Source organism: Gigantopelta aegis, chromosome 3 (assembly GCF_016097555.1).
Source record: "Gigantopelta aegis isolate Gae_Host chromosome 3, Gae_host_genome, whole genome shotgun sequence".
Classification (NCBI taxonomy): Eukaryota; Metazoa; Mollusca; class Gastropoda; order Neomphalida; family Peltospiridae; genus Gigantopelta; species Gigantopelta aegis.
In genome coordinates, this window is record NC_054701.1 from 33,922,198 (window position 1) to 33,945,749 (window position 23,552).

Consider the following 23,552-nt stretch of genomic DNA (forward strand, 5'->3'; position numbering starts at 1 on the left):
GCAAATAAAAGATCCCTTGCTGCTAATCTGAAAGTGTAGCCCATGTAGTGGCGACAGCGGGTTTCCTCTCAAAATCTGTGCGGTCCTTAACCATATGTCTGGCGCCATATAACCGTAAATAAAATGTGTTGAGTGCGTCGTTAAATAAAACATTTCTTTCTAATATCTGAACATAAAACGTGTTTCAGTGATAGACCGTTTATAACATTACAAGTTATATCGTACATCCAAAGCGAAAGGCAGTAAAAGTTAAAGTTTGTTTTGTTTAACGACATCACTAGAACACACTGATTTATTAATAATCGGCTATTGGATGTCAAACATTTGGTACGTTTGATACATTATCTTAGAGAGGAAACCCGCTACATTTTTTTTCCATTAATAGCAAAGGATCTTTTATATGCACAATTCCACATACAGGATAGCACATACCCCCGCCTTTGATATATACCAGTTGTGTTGCACTGGCTGGAACGAGAAACAGCGCAAAGGGAGTAATGGACGACTGAAAACATAACAGTTCTAATATAATCGGTCTCTTACGGGAAGAGAAGAGTATTCTGTTCATTACAGTGCACATCACTGAACCAAAATCGGTAAAATTACCCCAGACACAAATAAGAGAAATATGAAATAACACCACATTGGGGTGTTCATTTGAATGACTTCGTGTAACGGTCATCTGATTTAACAATGAAACCACACATTTTCAATGACGTTTACAAAATCAATTATGCTATAAACACATTCAAATTTGTACTAAAACATTTGTCGGTTTAATCAAGTATGAATCGAAATAAACAATATGTACACATTTTATGTGAATCTCTATGCGGAGTCATATAGTGTTGCCCTGTTGACCAGCTTATTGGAGGTCATGATCTCTCTAAAGGTGTAATTGACATTGTGGTTTACAGAAAAATATCCTACGTTATGTCCTGCACCTCGATGTAATAAACTCCAATATAGAAAACACAAAGTCGCCCTTTTGTAGTAAATCATACTATTTAAAAAAAAACCCCACATCTTTACTGAGATGCCAATAGACGCAAATGAAAATAACATATCAATAATCCTTTGGTGATTACACTCATGTTATAAAACAAATACAGTCATATTGAATAGGATTTCCTGTTAGGCACATGGAAATTTGTGTTCAGTACAAGTGAACACGGTCAAACACTCTACTGTTAGCAGCGGACAATCCCCCGTGGAAAACTGCTGTCGGACAATCTACCCCCATGGTTATTATCCTCTACCACTTTCCCAGTAGGTAACAATATGAATTTGTTTTTCTATTATTCAACTTTAAAAAGTTGTACTCTGTATGAATCGTCTGCCATACACACAATAAAACTGCATAAAATTCAAAAACGTAAACTTCAGTATTTAAGCACTGAGAACAAAATATACGAAATAATAGTCGCAGTGATTTTGGATAGTCATTTATAATACATAATTTATAACCATAATTATTATTATCTGTTTTTGAAAGATGACCCAAAGATGATTTGTTGCTACTACACAAGGTTACGAAGAAAGAAAATGGACTAATATTTGAGCAATTGTCGCAAGTGTTTTGTCTCTAACAACAGTGCTGTGTTTAGAAAATTCAAACCCTGGAGATTTTGGCATTGAGTCCGTGATGGTCTAGAGTAACTCTATCAAACGTGTGGTCTGGAGATGAAACTGTAGATGGGTCCTGCCCAACGGAATGAATAGAGTCCACGCTTCCATTCAGTTTTGTTGAGCTCGGGGATTCCTGGTTCCTCGCAGGAAGAGGAGGTTTAGACGATCCACTGACAGGCGTTGTAGGCATTCCAAATCGTTGCGGAAATGTTTGATTGCCTGTTACCGCCCTTGTTGTGCTTCCAGGAGATGTATGAAAATTGGTCTGTTGCTGCTGCTGTTGTTGTTGCTGCTTCTGTTGCTGCAACTGCTGTTGCTGTTGCAACTGCTGTTGCTGGTTGAAATGTTGCTGCTGTAGCTGCTGAAGTTGATGCTGCTTTTGTAACAACTGCATCTCTATGTCAGTGGGTCGAGCTCGGCTGCTGAAGACCGATTCGGATGGCGACGAGAGTGTTGGCGGTGAGAGAGAAGGCGTCATTGTGTAATTTGCACCAGAGATGGAGCTTGCGTTTTCACAAGAGGGGAGATACTGCTCACGCACGGTTCTCTGGAGTGAAAGGTTTGACGCAGGGCTTTGTGCTTCATTTATGAGATGTAGATTCGAATCCGACATGGATAAAAACTGTGATCGAGGAAAGCAGTTCTGATCATACAGATCATGTTGCATTTGCATCTGCATCGGCGTCAACTTTAGGTCAGAAGGTCTTACAGGAATGCCTGGATTCAGATACGACTGCTGAGGTATTTGACCGTTAGGGATATTAAGAGAGGTCACCGTCTGAATGTCAGAGAAGTTCCTGGGGTTAGCCTGGACCAACACACTGTTTGACGATGTTGGGGTTGGCGTGCCGGAGAGGTGCTGCGCTGCCCAGCTGTCTGTGTCATGTAGGGACGGGTGACTGGAGGACACGGTCACTGGAACAGAATCTCCACTACTGGTGTAGTTGTCCTTCACTTGGGTCATCTGTGACACAGACCTCAGCGCCGCAGGGGGAGTGGTGTGGTTATCACCGACAAAGCCCCGGTTGACCTCGCCATTTGGTATGTCAGTGAGGCTCCCCTGACTCCCGTTCATGAATGAGATGCTGGCGGCTGAGTGATTGTATCGAGCCTGACGCTCACGGTGTGCTGGGTTCTGATACACACGTTTGTCTGAAACAGCTTGGTAGACGTGTTCTTGACCGCCGCAGTGTCTCTGTATATCTTTGCTTAATCCTGGAAGATCAACAAGTTTGTTTTCAAATTATAGGAAAATATATCTCACACCGAACAGTCATCATTAAAACCAAACAGCAAATAAAAACGACACAGAATGTTAAGTTGTATTGAATAAATATAACGCTTATTTCCACAAATTAAAATAAAACCTTTTAACCCCTTTATATTGTGTTTCTGAAACTACTAAACCAATAAAAACAAGTAAATTCAAAACGGACTATCATGGAATTAACACACAGCTACGTGACTAACTGTCATCACACGTCTAATAGAGGATTTTATGTATATATGTATGTTGAAGTATATATATGACCTTCCATTCATACAAACATACAGACATGTACATATCTACATACATACATACATACATACATACATACATGCCTCAATAGCTCAAACGGTATCTTGGCAAGTCTGCAAGTTGCGGGCGATTCGGTGCCATAGGTTCGAGTCCCAGCAATGGCATGGGACAATTTGTGAGGCCAGAAAGGATTTAATTATTCCATATGACACAGCCAACCTCGACATACATACAATATATATATTTATACATCAATACACATCAGTCGTGTAGAAGTGATCAAATACATACCAGTCGCGGCCCTCCTGAAACAGACGATAAGGCACACGGTTCCTATGACAACAAGCACAAACACAAGTGCTAGACCAACGATGAGTATGATGTCCAGCGGCCTGATGACCTCTGACGATCCAGGGTCGACCGGTGAGGTTTTACGGACACAGTGGGAGCACAGACCCGAGTAGTCACACACCGAGCTTATCGTACTGCGAGCGTCTCCAAGCTCGTTATAGAAACGTAACTGGTCCGTTTTCAAAGACAAAACACCACTGTTATAAGTTCCAACCTGAAACAAAGCAAACAGTAACATTATAAATTGTATACACGAGTTTCAATTCACTTTTTGTTTTGTCATGGGTGGAATAAGTGCAAGCCAGAAGGAACCGGGTGGGCGGACCTGTGCCTCCCCTCAACACATCTGAGGACGAAAATGTTTTATTTTTGTCCTACTGTATATAAATAAAGATAAAAATCTGGTTTATGCCCCCACTAGAGACTGTTCCCCCATAAAGAGAGTGTGCCCCCCCCCCCCCCCCCCAACACAGACTCCAGATGTAATCCCTACGGGCCTGAAGTTGCTCACGCCAGAAACGGCGCCCAAGACAGGCGTGCGCTACAACAGCTTGCTCCGAACGTGCACGTTAAATTATTTCCTTGTCCTTATCCTTGTCTTTCAATTCATGAAATTTCACACATATTCATATCGCACTGAATGTTGAATGATTCCCCAGCAAATGGGTTTGTTTGTTTTTGTTATGCGACTGACGGTTCACCTACTTGAATGAATAATTGATACTTCTCAATAACAAGATTTTATTATCTTTCTAATTTAAGTTTGGGGGAAATTTTTAAATAAAACCATCCGGCCTAGAACATTTATTATTGTTTAATATTGCTAATATTTTAGATGGTATAATTGTACCGATACTATCATCATTATTATTTTTATTTACCTTTTACTTTTTAACATATTAATATTTTTAAAGGCTTTATCTCTAAGACAGTATATATTATGTTAGAGATCTCAACCCTGTGATGTGTTTAATGTGTATAAGACGACCTGGCTTCCTCTAATATTACTTTTTGTTCATTTATATAATATTACCCAATAAATTACATTATTTATTTATCCACATACTTTCTTTTTGCAAGATACAGAAAAGATTCAAACGAATTTTCTACATTTTCACTCCACCTCGTCTCACTTCTTAAAATTAAATCTTTCCTCTTATCCAATTCCTCCTGGTATTTTTTATTTTTTATTTTATTTTATTTTTTTTATTTTTTTTATTTTTTATCTTCAAACCATTCTTTAAAATTTATGAATCAGGAGTTTTGTCAGCTAATACTGTTTAGAAGTTAATAGGATAATTTAAATGTTTACTTTTGCTGATTTGCTGTTGTTTTGGTTTAAAACAGTGCCTTGATGCGCAACAAAATTGTGATAATACTGGGACTTTGTTCCCTTGTTTTCCGAAATACATATCCCAATGATCGAAAGGATGTGTTGCAAATGCAGAACACTCGAAATCATCACGAACATAAGACACTAGATGAAATTTGGAAATTCTGGATTGAGGAGTCCCTGGCCAATTTATAGATAAAAATATATTCAAATATCAATGTCACATTACTGTTAAGCAAGAAGGGAGATTTTACATACAATTACTATACAAGACGACTAAGTACCTTTAATGCTGAATTCAAATTACCTCAATATATTCATTTTAGACACAATTACTAGACAAGACGACTACGTACCTTTAATGTTAAATTAAAATAACCTCAACATATTCATTTTAGATACAATTACTATACAAGACGACTAAGTACCTTTAATGCTGAATACAAATTACCTCAACATATTCGTACTGGTCGTTCTTCTGCTGGACGTTGTATATTTTATAACCGATTGCTCCGTTTCCATTTTCGTCAAACATGGGTGTCCCTCCTGGGAAGTTGACACCACGGATTGACTTCCAGACCTGTTTTGAGTATTTCGGGTTGTAGAAGAATCTACACGGGAACGGTGGGGACGAGTCGTGGCACAGGTCTTTCTTTGCCTTCGCGATTCCCAGCCCGATGGCGTACACGGCGTTCACCACGTGGTCCACTCGCTGGTCGTTCAGGTGTCTGTCGATGACGCTGTGCGTCAGAATCTCGCTGCCGTTACAGGTCCTGCTGTAGACGTTGTTGAAGCCACCGTCGATGTTGCACTGGAACTGGCTCTGCCAGAATTCTTCGAACCACGGATTTTCCTCATTGGTGGAAAGGTTTTTCAAAAGGAGCGCCTCGCCAAAACCGGTAAAAGCGGGTTTCATGGTTTCCAGTTTTAAGGTTAGCGATCCCCGTGCGGCCTTCTTCCCAGTGTTCAAAAGGGCCTCTTTGGTGCCCCATTCCTCGCTAGCCAAGAAGATAAAATCTCCATAGGCCTTCTTTTTTAGAACAACTTCCAAGAATCTAGAGTACAGGGTGTCTATGCCAAAGAAAACCACCACCTTGGCCTGCTGTTGTCGGAGCTTGCGCAACACTTCGTGAAGGGCTACCTCTCCGTCGTCAGTTTCGGCAATCGCGAAAGGTTCGGCAACGCAAACACCGCTTTCAGATGCCAGTTTTTCGAAGGCTAGTTTACCCTTCGTTCCGTAGTTGTTTGCAACGTACATCAGTCCAACATACTCCCACTTCATCTGCAGGATGATGTCGACCATCACCTTGGCTTGCTGTATGTCACTCGGGACAGTCCGCAGAAAATTCGGAAAGTTTACTCGATCGTCCAAGTCCGGAGAAGACGCCGAATACGAAACTACAGGGATGTTCAAGCGACTGAAGAACTGAACGACGGGAATGGTCGCTCCACTGGAAAGTGGACCAATCACAGCGACCGTTTTATTCTTCGGTACCATTTCCTTAAACTGTTCGGAATTTACGGAACTGAATCCAGAATAATAGTCGGACAAGATGCTGGTTATTCGAACGGGACTGTAGCAGTCATCGAAGACGACAGCGCCGAATTTTATACCAGTCAGTTTGTTTAGTTGGTGCACTGCGTGCAGAAAGGCTTCCAGGATGACCGTGTCACTAGCAACTGAGCGGAAACCTTCGCACTGGAATGGATTGTCTTGTTTAATTCCGTGCAGTGAGAATATTCCGAGGATGTACGCGTCGCCAGGGTAGAACACCATAGGAATCTGACCGAAGTCTGAACACTGCGAACATTTGCCTAGGCACAGAGACGTCGGGAGGTTATCACCACTAACTTCAGTGTTGCCTTTCTGCATTCGAATCAAATGCGTGTTTAACGTTAGTCCCGTAGTGCGATAAGTTCCGACATCAACAAACTGAAAAATAACAGAACTAGGACAATATAGTCTCCAAATAAAATAATAACATAATCATTATTTATCAAGATACGTGAAATATAAATTGTTTTTTATGTTTCGTTATTAGGAATATATTTCTCGTGAAATAAGAATTTTGCGAAACTAACTGTTTCATCTACTATAAATTGATTTGCTGTCGCTCCCTGTTAAAACAATTAAATAAACAAACAAAACACACAAAACAAAATGAACCCAAAAAAACTAAACATAAATAAATAAATAAATAAACAAAAATTTAATAAGGCAACACCACAAAAGTCACACGGACAGATAAAACAAATCACAACAAACCCCAAAACAAACCAAGATACGTGAAATATAAATTGTTTTTTATGTTTCGTTATTAGGAATATATTTCTCGTGAAATAAGAATTTTGCGAAACTAACTGTTTCATCTACTATAAATTGATTTGCTGTCGCTCCCTGTTAAAACAATTAAATAAACAAACAAAACACACAAAACAAAATGAACCAAAAAAACCTAAACATAAATAAATAAACAAACAAAAATTTAATAAGGCAACACCACAAAAGTCACACAGACAGATAAAACAAATCACAACAAACCCCAAAACAAACTATCACCTCGTAATAATCAATAAGAAGCCGCTGTATAATAAACTGATATAATACAAAAATAACTCTGATATGCATTGGGAACTTCCATAGGTGCAACTACAAACATTGCCATAGACTTATAGTTTGCGTGAAACTGAGTCTAACGCCAAAATATTAATTATACATAAGTTGATGTAAATGCAAAATTATTGACTCCGTCCCTGTTGGAAAAGTAACACCTATAATATCTTGCCATTCAAATTCGCTAGGCGAGACAATAATGTCATCATATTTGCAAATGTTTTCTGTACTACTGATGGCAATATTCATAAGCCTTAATAGCAATAATAAAATAATAAACTGAGATAAAAATAAAACAAAGATAAATACCACAATGTAATACCTTTTTTTCATCACTTAAATCGACAGAGTTGATCTTGTAGATGGGAGAACCGTCTTTCCTCACCACATCGAAATTCTTGTCGAAGCTGAACTTGCGATTACTCTGGACAAATTCAGCAGGCGCAAAACGAGCACCCACGGCGCTGTAGTCTACGTTGACATTCCTGACGAACTGCAGGAAGTCGTGTGTCTCTATCTGTCTCCTGAGATCATCGCAGACGCCTTGGCTGGCGCCGCAAAGGTTCTGGTGAGCGTTCTTCAGCGCAACGGCAAACGTATAGAAGGCGTCCACTGACAGAGGAACGTAATCATTCTGTCTCTGCAGTTCGCTGAGTTTTATGTTGGAGTTCTTAAGGTAGGTCTGAAATAACGGATCTGTGCTGAACTTCGTCTTGTAGAAGTTGTTCAGTCCTTCTAAATGCGTGCCTGCTGGCGATAGTGTCAGTATTCCGTTGACGCCCTTCTTCCCTCCGAACACATCTTGGTTCCTGCCAACGGCGTCAGACATGACCCAGTACATCTTCTTGCTCACCACAACGTTTGTGAAATAGTACATGAGACTCTCGGCATTGTCCTTCTGGCCGAAGTAGACTATTCCAAGGGTTTCCTGCTGCGCCGTGCGTTTCAGGGCCTCCAGCTGGCGGAACACGTCCGAGGCCGTGGTCTTGCTGGATATCTCTAAAGACTTGACGAAGCAAATCTTCTCTTTCCGGCCGAGGTCGTGCAGCATGGCGGCCGCCGAGCGTCCGTAGATGTCGTCGCTGTGAACAACGACCACGTAGGTCCATGTCAGCCGCTTCAGTATCTGTAATATCGGCTGAAGAAAAGAAAAGTTAAAACGTTCGATTTGTTTAACAACATCACAGTAGCAGAATGGAAATGGTTTAATGGAAATGGTTTATTTAACGACGCACTCAACACATTTTACTTACTGTTATATGGCGTCGGACATATGGTTAAGGACCACACAGATATTGAGGGAGGAAACCCGCTTCATGGGCTACTCTTTTCGATTAGCAGCAAGGGATCTTTTATATGCACCACCCCATAGACAGGATAGCACATATCACGGCCTTTGATGTACAAGTCGTGGTGCACTGGCTGGAACGAGAAATAGCCCAATGGGCCCACCGACAGGGATCGATCCTAAACCGGCCGCGCATCGAGCGAGCGCTTTACCACTACGTCTGCCCCCCACAGTAGCAGATTAATTTGTTTTATAATTCATCGGCTTTTGGATGTTAAACATTTGATAATTTGGCCTCGTGTACTTCCCGCGACATATTTTCATTAGCAGAAAGGGATCTTTTATAATCACTTTCCTACAGGCAGGACAACACAGCACATACCACGACCTTTTATAGCAGACTTGAAGCATTGGATGAGATTTGGGGGGGGGGGGGGGGTTACGAGAATAGGGCTAAAGAAAGAAGGCGAATATGTACATAGTACTATATTGTAATAATTACCAAATCTTATAAGATGCCAAGAAGATGACAAATATATGGATGAACAAGTGTGTTAACAGGGAGAGAGAGACACTATATTGTAATAATTACCAAATCTTATAAGATGCCAAGAAGATGACAAATATATGGATGAACAGGTGTGTTAACAGGGAGAGAGAGACACTATATTGTAATAATTACCAAATCTTATAAGATGCCAAGAAGATGACAAATATATGGATGAACAAGTGTGTTAACAGGGAGAGAGAGACACTATATTGTAATAATTACCAAATCTTATAAGATGCCAAGAAGATGACAAATATATGGATGAACAAGTGTGTTAACAGGGAGAGAGAGACACTATATTGTAATAATTACCAAATCTTATAAGATGCCAAGAAGATGACAAATATATGGATGAACAGGTGTGTTAACAGGGAGAGAGAGACACTATATTGTAATAATTACCAAATCTTATAAGATGCCAAGAAGATGACAAATATATGGATGAACAGGTGTGTTAACAGGGAGAGAGAGACACTATATTGTAATAATTACCAAATCTTATAAGATGCCAAGAAGATGACAAATATATGGATAAACAGGTGTGTTAACAGGGAGAGAGAGACACTATATTGTAATAATTACCAAATCTTATAAGATGCCAAGAAGATGACAAATATATGGATAAAGAGGTGTGTTAACAGGGAGAGAGAGACACAGGTGTGTTGACAGAGAGAGAGAGAGAGAGAGAGAGAGAGAGAGAGAGAGAGAGAGAGAGAGAGAGAGAGAGAGAGAGAGAGAGAGAGAGAGAGAGAGAGAGGCGGGCAGGCGGACAGGCGGACGTGCGACAAGTATACATATACATTTGTTAGCAGGAATAAGTGAATGAATGAATATTTAAAAACAGCCCATCACGATAGGGTGTCAGAGAGCAGGAAGATAAAACGGTAAGCCAATTGGCGAGCGGGCAAGCAGGCAGACGAAGGTTCGAGAAAATAACTTATAAAAGAACCTCATAAATACATGCAGTTTAGCTAGTAATAATATGCCTAATCATATCTGTGATTTTACATACATCCTAACGTAAGACTGTAGATTCAGCATTTCGTTTCAGATTCATGATTTGTACACCTTTTTACAGCAATTGCTTTGCTGAAATTGTGAAACACAAATGCATCACAGTGCCGTGGATTAGGCCATAAGTAAGAATGTTAGTTTTTTAAAGTTTTTTTGTTTTGTTTAACGACACCACTAGAGCACATTGATTTATTAATCATCGGCTACTGGATGTGGTTTAAACAATATGTATTCCCAATTATAATGCTGGTTGGGGATTGGCCAACAGGCTAAATGCCTATATCAAGGCCTCTCCCTACAATATGAAAATGTAATTCAGGTTTATACAAGATGACAGACCAATGGTAAATTTCATGGTTCCAAATCTTAAAGGCATATTCCCACGGGCACATCTGTTCGCAACCGCAGGTCTACCAAGGTTAATAAATAAAAGTAACCTTGATTACTACTGATATGGGTTATTTCTATAGTCACGTGACACACTATATGCCTTTAAGAGTGGGAAACAAAATATAAAATCTAACTCATACATTTTAGATAATACTTGATCAATAATTCTCCATTACTATTACATAATACTTATATAACAAACACTATATTTGGAAACATTCATATGTTTGGGTATTGTTACATACACACAATTATAACATATGTTCATGTCCACACAGTTCCTCTGGAAAATTCATGCAAGTCAATATACTAGTACAAGTAAGTAATTGTGTGGACACCCAGCTACTATAGACCAGCACGCAGGTGACTAATAATTATAACGTATCACTTAGTGCATTAATTGAAATCAAAACGGTTTGAAGCAGTTATAAATTTATGAATTAATTCCACAATTCTTAAATTTATTTCCGGAAGATAGTCATTTCTACCAAACAACACTGTTTTGAGGTCAAAACCACTGTTGTAATAAAACTTTGTATGGCGAAGGACATGTAAACAGAAAATGAATTGTATTTTCAAACGGATAACCACAACTGGCTATTGGATGTCAAACATATGGCCATTTTTGACACAGTCATAGAGAGGGCACAGACAGAATAGCACACACCATGGCCTTTGATATACCAGTCGTGGTGTACTGGCTGTGACGAGAAATAGTCCAATGGGCCTGCCGACGGGGATCGATCCCAAACCGGCCGCGCATCAAGCGAGCGCTTTACCACTGAGCTACGCCCCGCCCCCGAGGTTGAAGTAAAGACAGAACCTGTCGTGAACGTACTTCTATTTGGTAGGTGTCGGGGAAGGCTGTCCTGAAGAATGTTGGATACAGCGTCTTGTTGCTTAGCTCCACGGCAGTGGCTGATGGACTCACTACAGGTATCCCAGAATTCCTCATTAGGCGAGACACTTCCGCTGATGTTGAACTTCGACTGGGCCCAACTATTCCTGTAATGCCAAAAAAAGAAAAAAGAAAAAAAAATTAAGACAGTTACTGTGATCATTAATATACGCACAGTAAGTACAATGGCGAGTGTGGTATATCAAATGCATGCTCAGTCCTGATGCTTATAAACTGTTTAGAGTCTAGAGTCTAGACTCGTGACTCTAAGAGTCTGATAATTGTATGTGTGTGGCGTCATCAGAGATTGAGTCTGGACTCTAAACGTTTTATAAGCACGGGCCCAGGTGAATTCATGTCTATGAAATTTTATTTGATCTAGGTTGAGTTTCATCACAGTTTAAAGTTATTTAAAATTGATATCAAATATTTTAATTAAAGGTTTCTGCACATCAAAACAAAAACCCCAAAAAAACAGAACGCGGAATTTGTTTAACTGACTGGAATGGCGAGGATACCTGGAAACATTTTACCTAGTCACTAAACTTGACGTTATTTATCCCACTGCCGTTCCTAAAGAAAGGCTTTACTGATGTATAACCCTCACACTTTCTTACCAAAACTGTTATAGTATGACGCGAATTCTTCTACATGTATAATGTATCGATATATATATATATATATATATATATATATAGTATGTATGTATGTATGTATGTGTGTGTGTGTGTGTGCGTATGTATGTATATATATGACATTTGTGACGTGCTTCCATCAGAAAGCTGTTAAGCACACCTGTCGTGGGCACAACCTCAAACTTGCTGCTACTCCTGCTACTGTTGATGCTGCTGCTGCTTATGGTAATACTAATGCATGTAGTAACCAGCATGTGCCTGCTTTAGAGAAACTAGGGGCCAGTAAACAATAAGCAGGTCACAGTAACACCAGGTAACATAAATTATTCTCCGGCTTGTTAATAAGGGTACTTCTGTTAATAAATTAAATATAGCATTTTCCGTGTATTTCGAGAGTAGCAACTGACCCACTTGTCCTCCTCTAGATACAGCCCTGACTATGCGGCGCAGATGGGCGTGAGTCTAGACATTGAATAATTAATTATTAACTGGTTTGTGGATGTCAACAATTTTGGTAAGTCTAATAAGTGTTGTCTTTAGAGGAAACATTTTTTCCATTAACGGCAAGGTATCTTTTATATGAATTTTCTCTACGACTGGACAGCAGCAGCAGCAGCAACAACAATAAAACCCCAAACAAACCCTTCACAAAATCACACAAGCAAAATAGCAGCAAAAACAACAATTCCCATTACCCCCCCCCCCCCAAGACACACACACACACAAACAAACACGCGCGCGCGCACACACACACACACACACACACACACACACACACACATACAAAACCAACAACAAAAAACAAACAGAACAAACAACAACAAAAACAAACAAAGCAAACAATAAACAAGAACTACAAATTTGCCTGGCATAAAAATATAAAGTCTGTTACGCTATTATACAAACCTAGAAATAAAGACGTGTTTTGGGTGATATGACACTCGGTTATCTCCTTTGCTAGAGTAGGGTTCAGAATCTGGAGGACATTGCGAGCGGCATATATTGGAGTCTGACAGTCGTCGTATAACTCGAACCCTGGAATATAGAAACATTATCACTGTTAACGGAAGAGATATGCACCTCGTCGAAAAGGTTGGGGGAGGTCGAGGTCGAGGGTGAAAGGGAGACAGTGGGCACTTTTCTCTGAAGATTATGCATTGCTCCCTCAATGAAAAAGCAAATTAATTAATATACAACTGTCGTCCCCCTCCGCCATATACTGGAGTCTTCCAACGGAACATTTATATTAACTAGCAAAACGAAGTCTGAGCTTCTACAAACAGGAAGACAAGTTACCACTGGCAGGAAACTCAGGACTGTCCCTTTAATTAGTAGTGAGTAATGCTAAAATGTTGTGTATTAAAGAGACTGTCCCCACTTTGCTGCCATAGTAAAATGTTTCCGAGTAAGAATATAAAATTACATACTTAATATAGTTACTTGTTTAGAATATTGATCAGTCTGTATACTCAATGTGTTTCTGGTCGTCCTAATGTTTGTAAGTAGCCCGAACTTGATTTAGTCTCCAAATAATTTCGTATGTACGAAACATTATATATAAAATAAAGTTTGATCTAGTAGAAACATATTTACTATACAGCCACTGAAAGTTTATGCAGAAACAAAACATTATTTAATATGGAATTTTAGCCATTGATATTAGTCAGCAAAATCTTAACAATGTTAACAAATTCAGGACAGTTCTGTTAATGACGTCTCACCCATGCAGGGAATTGAGCATTTTCATGGTAAAGGTAGTACTAAACCAAATATCTTCCGGCTGGGTCAAAGTTCGAGGCGCACCGAACTTTTGATAGAGAAGTGAACACCACAAGTCCTGTGATTGGTAATAAATGTTAGTGTGTTGGTTGTAAAAAAAACCGTTTCATCTGGGCAAAAAATGTATGCAATTTTATTTCATCTAGTACCACTGTGTCAAGTAGCCTTGTGCTTGAAACATGTATGGGGTACATGTAAAACAAAATTTCATCGAATTTTGTGCGGAACTAGGGCAAGTCATAGACGCTACCCGTTATTTCAGAAATGAGCAGCTTGACCCCCCAATGTTTTCTGATTCACTTTAAAGGCGAGGGGTGGTAGTATTTATATCTGTAGAGTTTATGTCGATCGATACGCTGCAGGTAGGAGTTTTAGCCACATATGTCACTATTGTCGTCTATGGGATTTGATTTGGTAGTATACACTCTAAAGAATTAATGCTTTAAGGTTAGATTCTTCTGATATATTGTATTCCTATGGGGGAAGGTGTACTTGATGTGGGTCAACTGCTTGGTACTGCATTGCGTACATGTAGTGAATACTTTGTTGAGTGAACTTGGTGTGAGTCATGTTATTGTCTATGTACACATGTACATGCAATAAATCATGAGACGCACAGGCGTCGGAAGATGCGAGTAACCTGGGATGGTGTGAGTGGAATGCAGTTATATATTTATTCGCTCGTACGAAATTATCGGGAAATAAAATCCAGTTTGGGCTACTAAGAACCCAAATAGCATTACAATATATCATATGAAAACATTGCTAGCTAATGTATATTTTAACATGTGAATTCATCACACACGAGAAGAGCTAATAAGCAAATATGAATATTAGATTTCACTGAGGGATTTTTGGTGATAGGTCATGTGGATATACAGCCAATGTGTCTAAAGGTATCATCCGGTATCTACTGTAATTTCTTTCACACACACGCACTTGAAAATACTGATTAAAATTCGATATCGACATTTGTCACGGGGATTCTATAATACCCGTAACTGAATAAAACACGATTGTCCAAATCTCTCTCCTAACTGTATATCTATTAGATCTCTCTGTAACAGGCAATTATACCCGCTGTGGCTCGTCTCTAGGTATGATCAGAGATACGATCTTATATAAAGTATATATTATTATAGCACGTTTAGTTCACTAGAAAACACAACAAAAACACAATACACTTTGGAATCTGTATTAACATACGCTGACAAATGTACTGCCGCAGTAGTTAATTAATAACAACAATAATAACAACCCAGAACTGATCACTTAATTAGTTAATCTCTAGGTGTCTAGTTTACACAATATGCTAATCACTTCACCGTGACACAACACCCACACGTGTGATAATTGAGAAACGCTAACACACACACGTGCGATAATGGAGAAACGCTTCCAGGGGAACTTAATTAATAAAGGAATTACAGCTCTATTCCAAACTGGTTAATTTTTAATTAACCCTGCTACTCGTTCAGTAACCTTGTAACACAGAATTAATACTGGTACCTATCACAATAAAGACAATAACCTACAGTTTACCTAGGTCCTCTAGGATGACTGGCTAAGCTTTATATTACCAAATACTCGTATAAATATAGAACAGTAAGACTACGATTTACTTCGTCAGATGACTGAAGACACTGTCTAAAGAATATTGGTATAATACAGTATTAAAATATTTAAAAGTCACATCAATCACATCAAGGTTATACAACAGAGCAGAAATAATATATTTACCAAAGTCCAAACGGACTAACGTTCCCTGGGAGCCGTCCTTTTTGCTTCCTCTGATAACTCTAAAACACTAGCTATTTATTATAAATCGAATATCGCCTGGGGGTACATCGCGGCACCGAATCTTATCATGTGAGTTTCCACCACGACCAGAGTCGGTATATTTTTCTCTGATCGTCAGACTGGCTGTCGCCATTCCGCGAGCAATCCCCTGGCCATAAACAGCACTACCGGAGATATTACGTAACTACTAGCCACATGGCCTCCACGCCTGCTCTGGGTGTGTATTAGGCGTACAGCTCGATGACCGTCGCGCAAAGGTATCACGTAACAAGTTGCCCATTTGGAACTGCACACGGCCTTCTAAAACAATTAATATCGCCACAGGCGAAAAGAAATTAAGAGCATGTACCGTCACAACATTAGAAGTTGATTGTTCAATATAATATATTCCTTTAATAGGTGACTATAATGAACCAATTATTGCTAGTTGGTGAATTGTAATATTTATTGTTGGATAGGGAAGTTTGGTGTCAACAAAAGGCACTTTTCTGTACTTTAAAATACTGTAGATGGCGTTTTAAAAGTTGCACCCTCTCCCTAGGAAAACAATTCTGCATCCGCTCCTAACAACATATTGTGAAATACCTCAAAGTAGATATTGAATGAAATCTGTGTGACAAAGAACCCTAATAAATAACTCTTCACTATTACTCAATATTAATTAAAATCGATGGAATTACATCACTAGGGACGTTTAAAACTACAACCGAAACAGAGAACAATCTCTATCACCACTAAGTCTCTCAGATTTCCAATTATATTAGTGTTTTGTGGGGGTTTTTTACACAACGAGGAAAAGTGGCATTAATCACCGCAAAAAGCCCGAGGCGGAAATAAATATAGCTGTGAGACCATCACAACAAATCAATGTCCAGTGGCTCCATTAGCAAAAGCATACAGGAGACGTGCGTTCTGTTAACGCGAACGCTGCGTAGATTTAATCGATCTCGGTGAAGTCTGTCAAGCCATCAGGCTGGTAGATATTGGATCCGCATCATGTAGGTACTGGATTCGAATCCTGGTACGAGCGAGTTATGATGGCTCAATGACTGCATCTGAACTTTGTTTGACATTCATTCATGCATTCATGGATTCGTTCGTTCATTCATTCATTCATTCATTCATTCATTCATTCATTAAATTAATTCAAACTGATGTTATAGAACAGGACACAATGGAAACCAGTCAATCTGTTCCAATGCGCTCGTCATGTTGAAAGCAGAGAAAGAAAACGATAAACAAAGACAAAAATAGAAGAAGAATTTTTACTTTTATTTAATGACACATTAAACATTTGGGGGCGGGATTTAGCTCAATCGGTTGAATGTTCGCTTGAGGAGCTTGCGTCACAGGATCGAACCACCTCGAAGGATCCATTCAACTGATTGTTTTGTTTTTTTATCGTTCCAACCAGTGCACCACCACAACTGGTCAAAGGCCGTTGTATGTGATTTCTTTTCTGTGGGGAAAGTGCCAATCTAATTAAAATTAGCTCCACTATTACATGTGGATCTAACAGCAGCCCGTTGGAGCTCATGTCCAGTTGACCTTTCATTCGACCAATCAAAACCTTACTTGCAAAATCATGCCAGTGATTTGAAAAGAATTTGAAAACATCCAGGATAATGCCGAGCGTATACGAAATAATTCGGGTGAATTACGAAGTATGCCGGAAACTAATTGCAATATAATTTCTTTTATATAAAATTCGTTTCAAGACGAAAAAAACCCGTGATGGTATAGCCATCAAATCTGTTTATACTAGTATACAATCCAAAGTTTATTACTGCACTTTTCCCCCTGTTTTGTCAATGTTGAAATAGACCAACAAGTTCGCCTATTGCATAAAATTAATAGTCTCGCCCGATATTTTTAGAATGTGTATGCTACCGAATAACGCTATAAAAGGCGAAGTGTAATTGGTCAATATTTAAACTGTTATTTATAGATGAAATGTCACCTGGACATGGAAGTCCACGCAATGCTGTTAGATCTACTGGCTAGACCCAGTAGAGATAATTTTAATCAGATTGGGAAAGTGCATATAAAAGATTCCTTTTTGTGTTGTTGTTGTTGTTATTTCGGATGGGGTGGGAGTGGGGGTGCATAGTTAAGGTTGACACAGTCTCTCGTGTGGACACAGACCAGATTTGTATCTTCATTTATATAGAATAGGACAAAAAAGTGAGATGGGCACAAGTACACCCCCCACCCACCCCAACACACACACACACACTCTTCATACAGGCCTGCACTTCTTCTGCCCAGAGGCGAGACATAGCCTAGTGGTAAAGTGCTCGCTTGATGCGCGGTCGGTTTGGGATCGATCCCCGTCGATGGGCCTATTGGGCTATTTCTCGTTCCAGCCAGTGCACCACGACTGGTATATCAAAGGTCGTGGTATGTGCTATCCTGTCTGTAGGATTGTGCATATAAAAGATCCCTTGCTGCATTAGGAAAAAAATGTAGCGGGTTTCCTCTCATGACTACGTGTCAGAATTACCAAATGTTTGACATCCAATAGCCGATGATTAATTAATCAATGTGCTGTAGTGGTGTTGTTGAACAAAACAAACTTTTTTTTACGTTATACGTTTTTACTGACGGTCATATAGCGTCAGCCCTGCTGAACGCAGTTCAGAATTTGTTCCTAGGAAACAGCGACGCGCAAAATCCCAATCGATCGGTTTAGGGGCGTGGTTTAATCACCCCGATGTGAAGCAACAATGATGCGTTCTTCTCATATGTACAACAGCTGTTGCTGTGACTAATGTTGGAAACTTAATATCAATCGCATAGCTGAATAATTTACACGTATATACTAATGTATGAACAAGTACGTATATGAATTGTGCATTTTAAAGGTGTTTTAACACAGCACAACTTACGATAACAAGCAATGAGTAGAATACTAGTATTTGATTCAGATTAAGCAATTTTGAAAATGTTTTTGTTTTCTTTGGGGTTTTATTTTTGTGTTGTTGTTTTTGTTTGTTTTTTGCTTGGGGTATGTGTTTGTGTTTGTTTTTTGTGTTTTTGTGTGTGTGTTTTTTTTGTTTTTTTTTTTTTTTTTTTTTTTTTGGTGTGTGTGTGTGTTTTTTTTTTTTTTTTTTTTTTTTTTTTTTTTAGGGTAAGAGGTGTTCTCTAGCAGATAGAATATGTTAATCATTCTGATCCCATCACAACCTGTAGTGTCTATTTAAGGAAATCAAAATGTTGAAATACCAATGTATCTCGATAATACGTTAGTACTATCAATACACGTTTGCATCTTATTGGAGTACAAAATTGAATCAGTTGTTAAAGGGACATACCCTAGTTTTTAAACACTAAGATATATGTTTGACTATTAGAGCCGTTTTTAATAACTAAAATCATACTTTACTTACATTTTATGGTTTAGATTATCAAATTCCATACATTCGAAGTGTCTTTGGTCATCCTGGTATTTTTAATATCACAAAATGCATTTCTCATATTGTTAAAAACACACGTGCGTCTGAGAAGTAACAGTTATGAAGTCGAGTTTTAGTCCGTTTTCAGAAGATATTTCACCATTTCAAAGTCACAGACTCATGTTTCATTCAATTGTAACTTTATCCAAATGTGTTTCAGGTTTGTAGATTAAATAAACTTAGTGTTAATTTTCACGGGTTGAAACTAGGGTATGTCCCTTTAATGTATCCAGAGTCATTTTGAAAAATCATATTGTGTTAACTAAAAATATTCCCTAAACTCTGGTTACCTAGCCTGAAATAACCAGGGATCTGTAAACGAAACAAAACAGAAAAAAGAAATAGTGAATGTTTTGACACCCCAGTACAAAAGTAAACCGACTATTGGGTGTCAGACAAAGGTATATAAACGAATGGTGGATTTTGATGGAAATATAGTTCTAAAGATAAATTTGACAATTTTATTAAAGCATATATTAAATATATTTAAATCGCAAAAAAGCATAAATAATAAACAAAAAAACAATCTTACATATTGTACTACATATTGTGTGAGGCTAATTGAATTTGGCTACGTATTTTAGACCCCATTCGTTAATTTGCTATTAGTTTGCGGGATCTGGCCTGAACCCCCACCCCCACCCCACCCCACCCCATTTTTACACCCCGTTATTCCCAACACAAGTTATACATCCGCCTATGACTTGTTGTTCAAGGAAACTATTTATAGTCCAAGAGGATGTTCTTGAAATAAAAGACGTGTAGATTTCATCTACCTGTATAGTGTTTATTACACCATGAGCAGTGTTCTTTTTAAAGGTATTGTATATGATCATTGAAGCATTATTAATGCAAAATGGGGAAATAAAGTAAAGAACAGCCTTAACTTTAACTACATATATGTGCAATGTTTAAACACCTGTGTATAAGAACATCAGATTTCGTCAATAATTTGATCCATTATAACGTATGTTTTTTTTTTTTTTTTTTTTTTTTTTTTAAATGTGTCGACAACGAAACCCATTATGTTTTAACGTATGTTTTAAATATAGTTTTGAACAACAAAACGAATGGCTGCTTAAGTACATGTCAGCACGAAAGAAAAAATATCAGTTATGTAGCGGAGAATGCACGCCAAAGTGTGAATTCATGAGAGAAAAAATTTATCGAGCCCCTTAGAGGCGAGTTAATTGTTTCCCACGAATTCACACTTTGGAGTGCATTTTCCAACTTAATCCATTATTAATTAACTTTATAAAGTGACTGCCAATTAGATGATATTTTACATTATTTAATGATTTATTTTTGTTTTGTTAAAATGACAATAAATATTTACAAAACTTATATCCCAAAACCCACCAAGCCAGTTCGATTGATTGATCGACACATCCTTCAATCTATCCGTCCATCTATTTACCTACCATCCATCCATCCATCCATCCATCTATCCACACACCCATCCGCCCATACATTAGTGTGTGTTTTTATTAGTTAATCATTCACTCACCCATTCATTCATTCATTCATTCATTCATTCATTCATTCATTCATTCATTCATGCATTCATTCATTCATTCTCTCACTCACTCATCTCTTGATTAATTTCTCTGCCCAATCATCTGGCCCGTCCTTTCCTTCATGTTGTTTATGCATAAGACCGTGACATATATAACAGAGACCGTAACGCGGTTTGTCGTATTGATTTGTTTATATTGCAAAATCAATGCCGCAGGTATGTACGCCTTGGACTTAGTGATTGTTAAGTAAAAATTGATCCCTCTTTATCATCGCAGAGCAATGATTTGGTATGACTCACTCTGAAAGTATTTCAATAACATTCTCTTAAGACACAAATTCATTACACAGATTTCAGTTTTCTTTTTGTTGATATATTTAGTTTTTCCAGCTCACTGAAACAACACCGTGTTTCTTGTAAAAGTCTTCGTAGTGTAATACATTATGTTAAAAGACCATGGTCGTGTGTTCGAGAGTTGAGCGAGTTGTCACGCTTCAGTAGATATGGGTCACATGAATATACAAAACAAAATGGTGGAAAAAACATATATACATCCTTGTTGTTAGTTATTTTGAATGAAGTTTCGTTTATTTTTATACCCCCAAAATGATGGATTTGTTATGACTATGTTTCGTAAATAAAATTAGTTTTTGTACTTATTAAATTTTAGTCAGTTGTAGTATGTTTACAAAACGTGTTGAACTGTTGATATAGATTTTAAAATCTTTGTCTTACACACGTATTGTGTCACTGACATATTGTATAGATCAAGTAATCATGTGTTGCAATTACCACATAGTCAACTAAAAGCTGATTAAACAATGTTCTGGGGTGTCCAATCATCATGTTTCTTTTTTCCTTTGTTTTTACTTGATACTTAAGGTAAATATTTACTTTACAACACATTACATTTAAAAAAAAAATGTTTATCACGCTGCCACACAGACCCTCATAAAAACCCAAACAATAACCCATCAATATCCAACCCACCAAAAAACCCATCTATAATAAACTAATAACAAAAAAAGCCCAAAGAAACGACCCCACTATAACATACAAACATCCCTCTTCCATAACAAACAACAATAAAAAAAACAAAAAAAACAACCTTAACGACATATTATTTTTTCTTTTAAATTACTCCATTTCATAATATTTTAAACTTATAATTAGAAAACTTACTAACTATTTCAAAGTTGTATAACAAAGACAACGCAACATTCGTATGTATTTCAATGTTATTACTTTTGAAAGCAAAATGTGTTTCTTACCAAATTTCACTCCGGGTATGTAAGAATCGTTCGGGTAGCCTTGATTGAGTGTCTCCACCACCCAGGCGGCCGCTGCGTACTGTTGTATGGACTCCCCCGATATCATCTCGCAGCGGTCTGCCTTCCTCAGACTCATCATGAGCGCGAAGTGGACGTCAGCGTCGACGTTCCAACGCGACGTCTTCGCCACGCAGTAATCCTGGCCCAAACACACACCCGTACCCAACACAACGATCAACAACAACAACAAAGTAATCCTTCCCAACGCCATCCGGTCTTCTCTCACCTGTGTCATTTCCTTCAGGTAACTTTTGTGTCCCATATAGGTGAATAAAACAACAAATTAGTAATACAGAAAGTTTCAAAATTTACTCGACAGTTATCACATTATTGTCAGTAAATCTCATCCTGTCATCCATGATCTTTCAGATGAAGACGTTTTCTGTGTGTCATGGTGTTTGCTGATGACCCCCACTATGGTGTGTATGTAGTCTTGTGCTGTTTTCCTGTTCGGGTATTTTCCCGAGCGGTGCGACATCTAGCGGCAGTTATGTAAGGCTGTCGCCGAGTGGCTCATTCGGTTGCAGAAGATGTAATATCGATAGGCGGTCAGGTGTGGCTTCGCGCATTATAACCGGTTTATATAGGACACTAATACAGCCGTTAACGCGTGTTGTTGTCGTTTTGGCCTTCTTAAAACACCTCTTTAACATTTTTGTATTGTTGTTGTCAAGGCCAAACTGTTGATTGAAAATATCTGAAAAACACTATTCAAAAAGTGCCGCCTTCATTTCTGTCCCGGATCGGGTCCCTGGCTAGCCAGAGACAGGACCCGTGAAGGACATGCTCGAAACCTTTGTAGTACATGAACATGTAAACAGAGTTCTGCTCCGCTCCTTCATATCATTTCATTCTTTTTGTGCTCATATACAATTACGGTTCAAGAACGATGTCCTAGGCACACACACACCTCAGCCATCTGGGATGTTTGTCCTGCAGGGTCACACAGGGTTAATGGCTACTAATCTGTCGTAACTCAGTATAGAGTGGCTCATTACAATTGTATTGTTTATACTGACTGTGTCTATGAGCAGCATTTTATTCCATTGTCATGAGCTGTAACTTTAATAAACTGTCTCTCTGTTGTATATTCTTTTAAGTTTAATATTAGCTGGAGAAGACTCCATATCGATGTGCCCTGAGTATTTTTTTTACTGACCTCTAGTTATGTTAGGCTAAGTACAGCGCTAATCATATTTACATTGGAATAACAATTAAAAACAATTTATAAAGACACCCGTCCTCAGTTGTGATACAAACTGTCAAAACCTCCAAATTAACAACTAATGAAATGAAATTTATTTATTATGCTATGCTATGCTATGCTATGCTATGCTATGCTATGCTATGCTATGCTATGCTATGCTATGCTATGCTATGCTATGCTTTGCTATGCTATATTACATTTTTATTAAACTAAGCTAAATTCAATTGAAATCAAAATCATTAA

The 23,552-nt window shown here is 38.4% G+C and overlaps 1 protein-coding gene across 1 annotated transcript; it reads right to left on the bottom strand.

The window, feature by feature from the left end:
• Nucleotides 1-358: 358 nt before the first annotated feature.
• On the bottom strand, nucleotides 359-22,545 carry LOC121367918. Its single transcript, XM_041492371.1, has 7 exons — nucleotides 22,043-22,545; nucleotides 13,128-13,256; nucleotides 11,527-11,693; nucleotides 7,769-8,584; nucleotides 5,284-6,765; nucleotides 3,440-3,713; nucleotides 359-2,844 (listed from the first exon to the last, which is right to left on the bottom strand). The coding sequence occupies exons 1-7, from the start codon at nucleotides 22,362-22,364 to the stop codon at nucleotides 1,613-1,615; spliced, it is 4,422 nt and encodes a 1,473-aa protein (XP_041348305.1). The 5' UTR covers nucleotides 22,365-22,545; the 3' UTR covers nucleotides 359-1,612.
• Nucleotides 22,546-23,552: the final 1,007 nt, after the last annotated feature.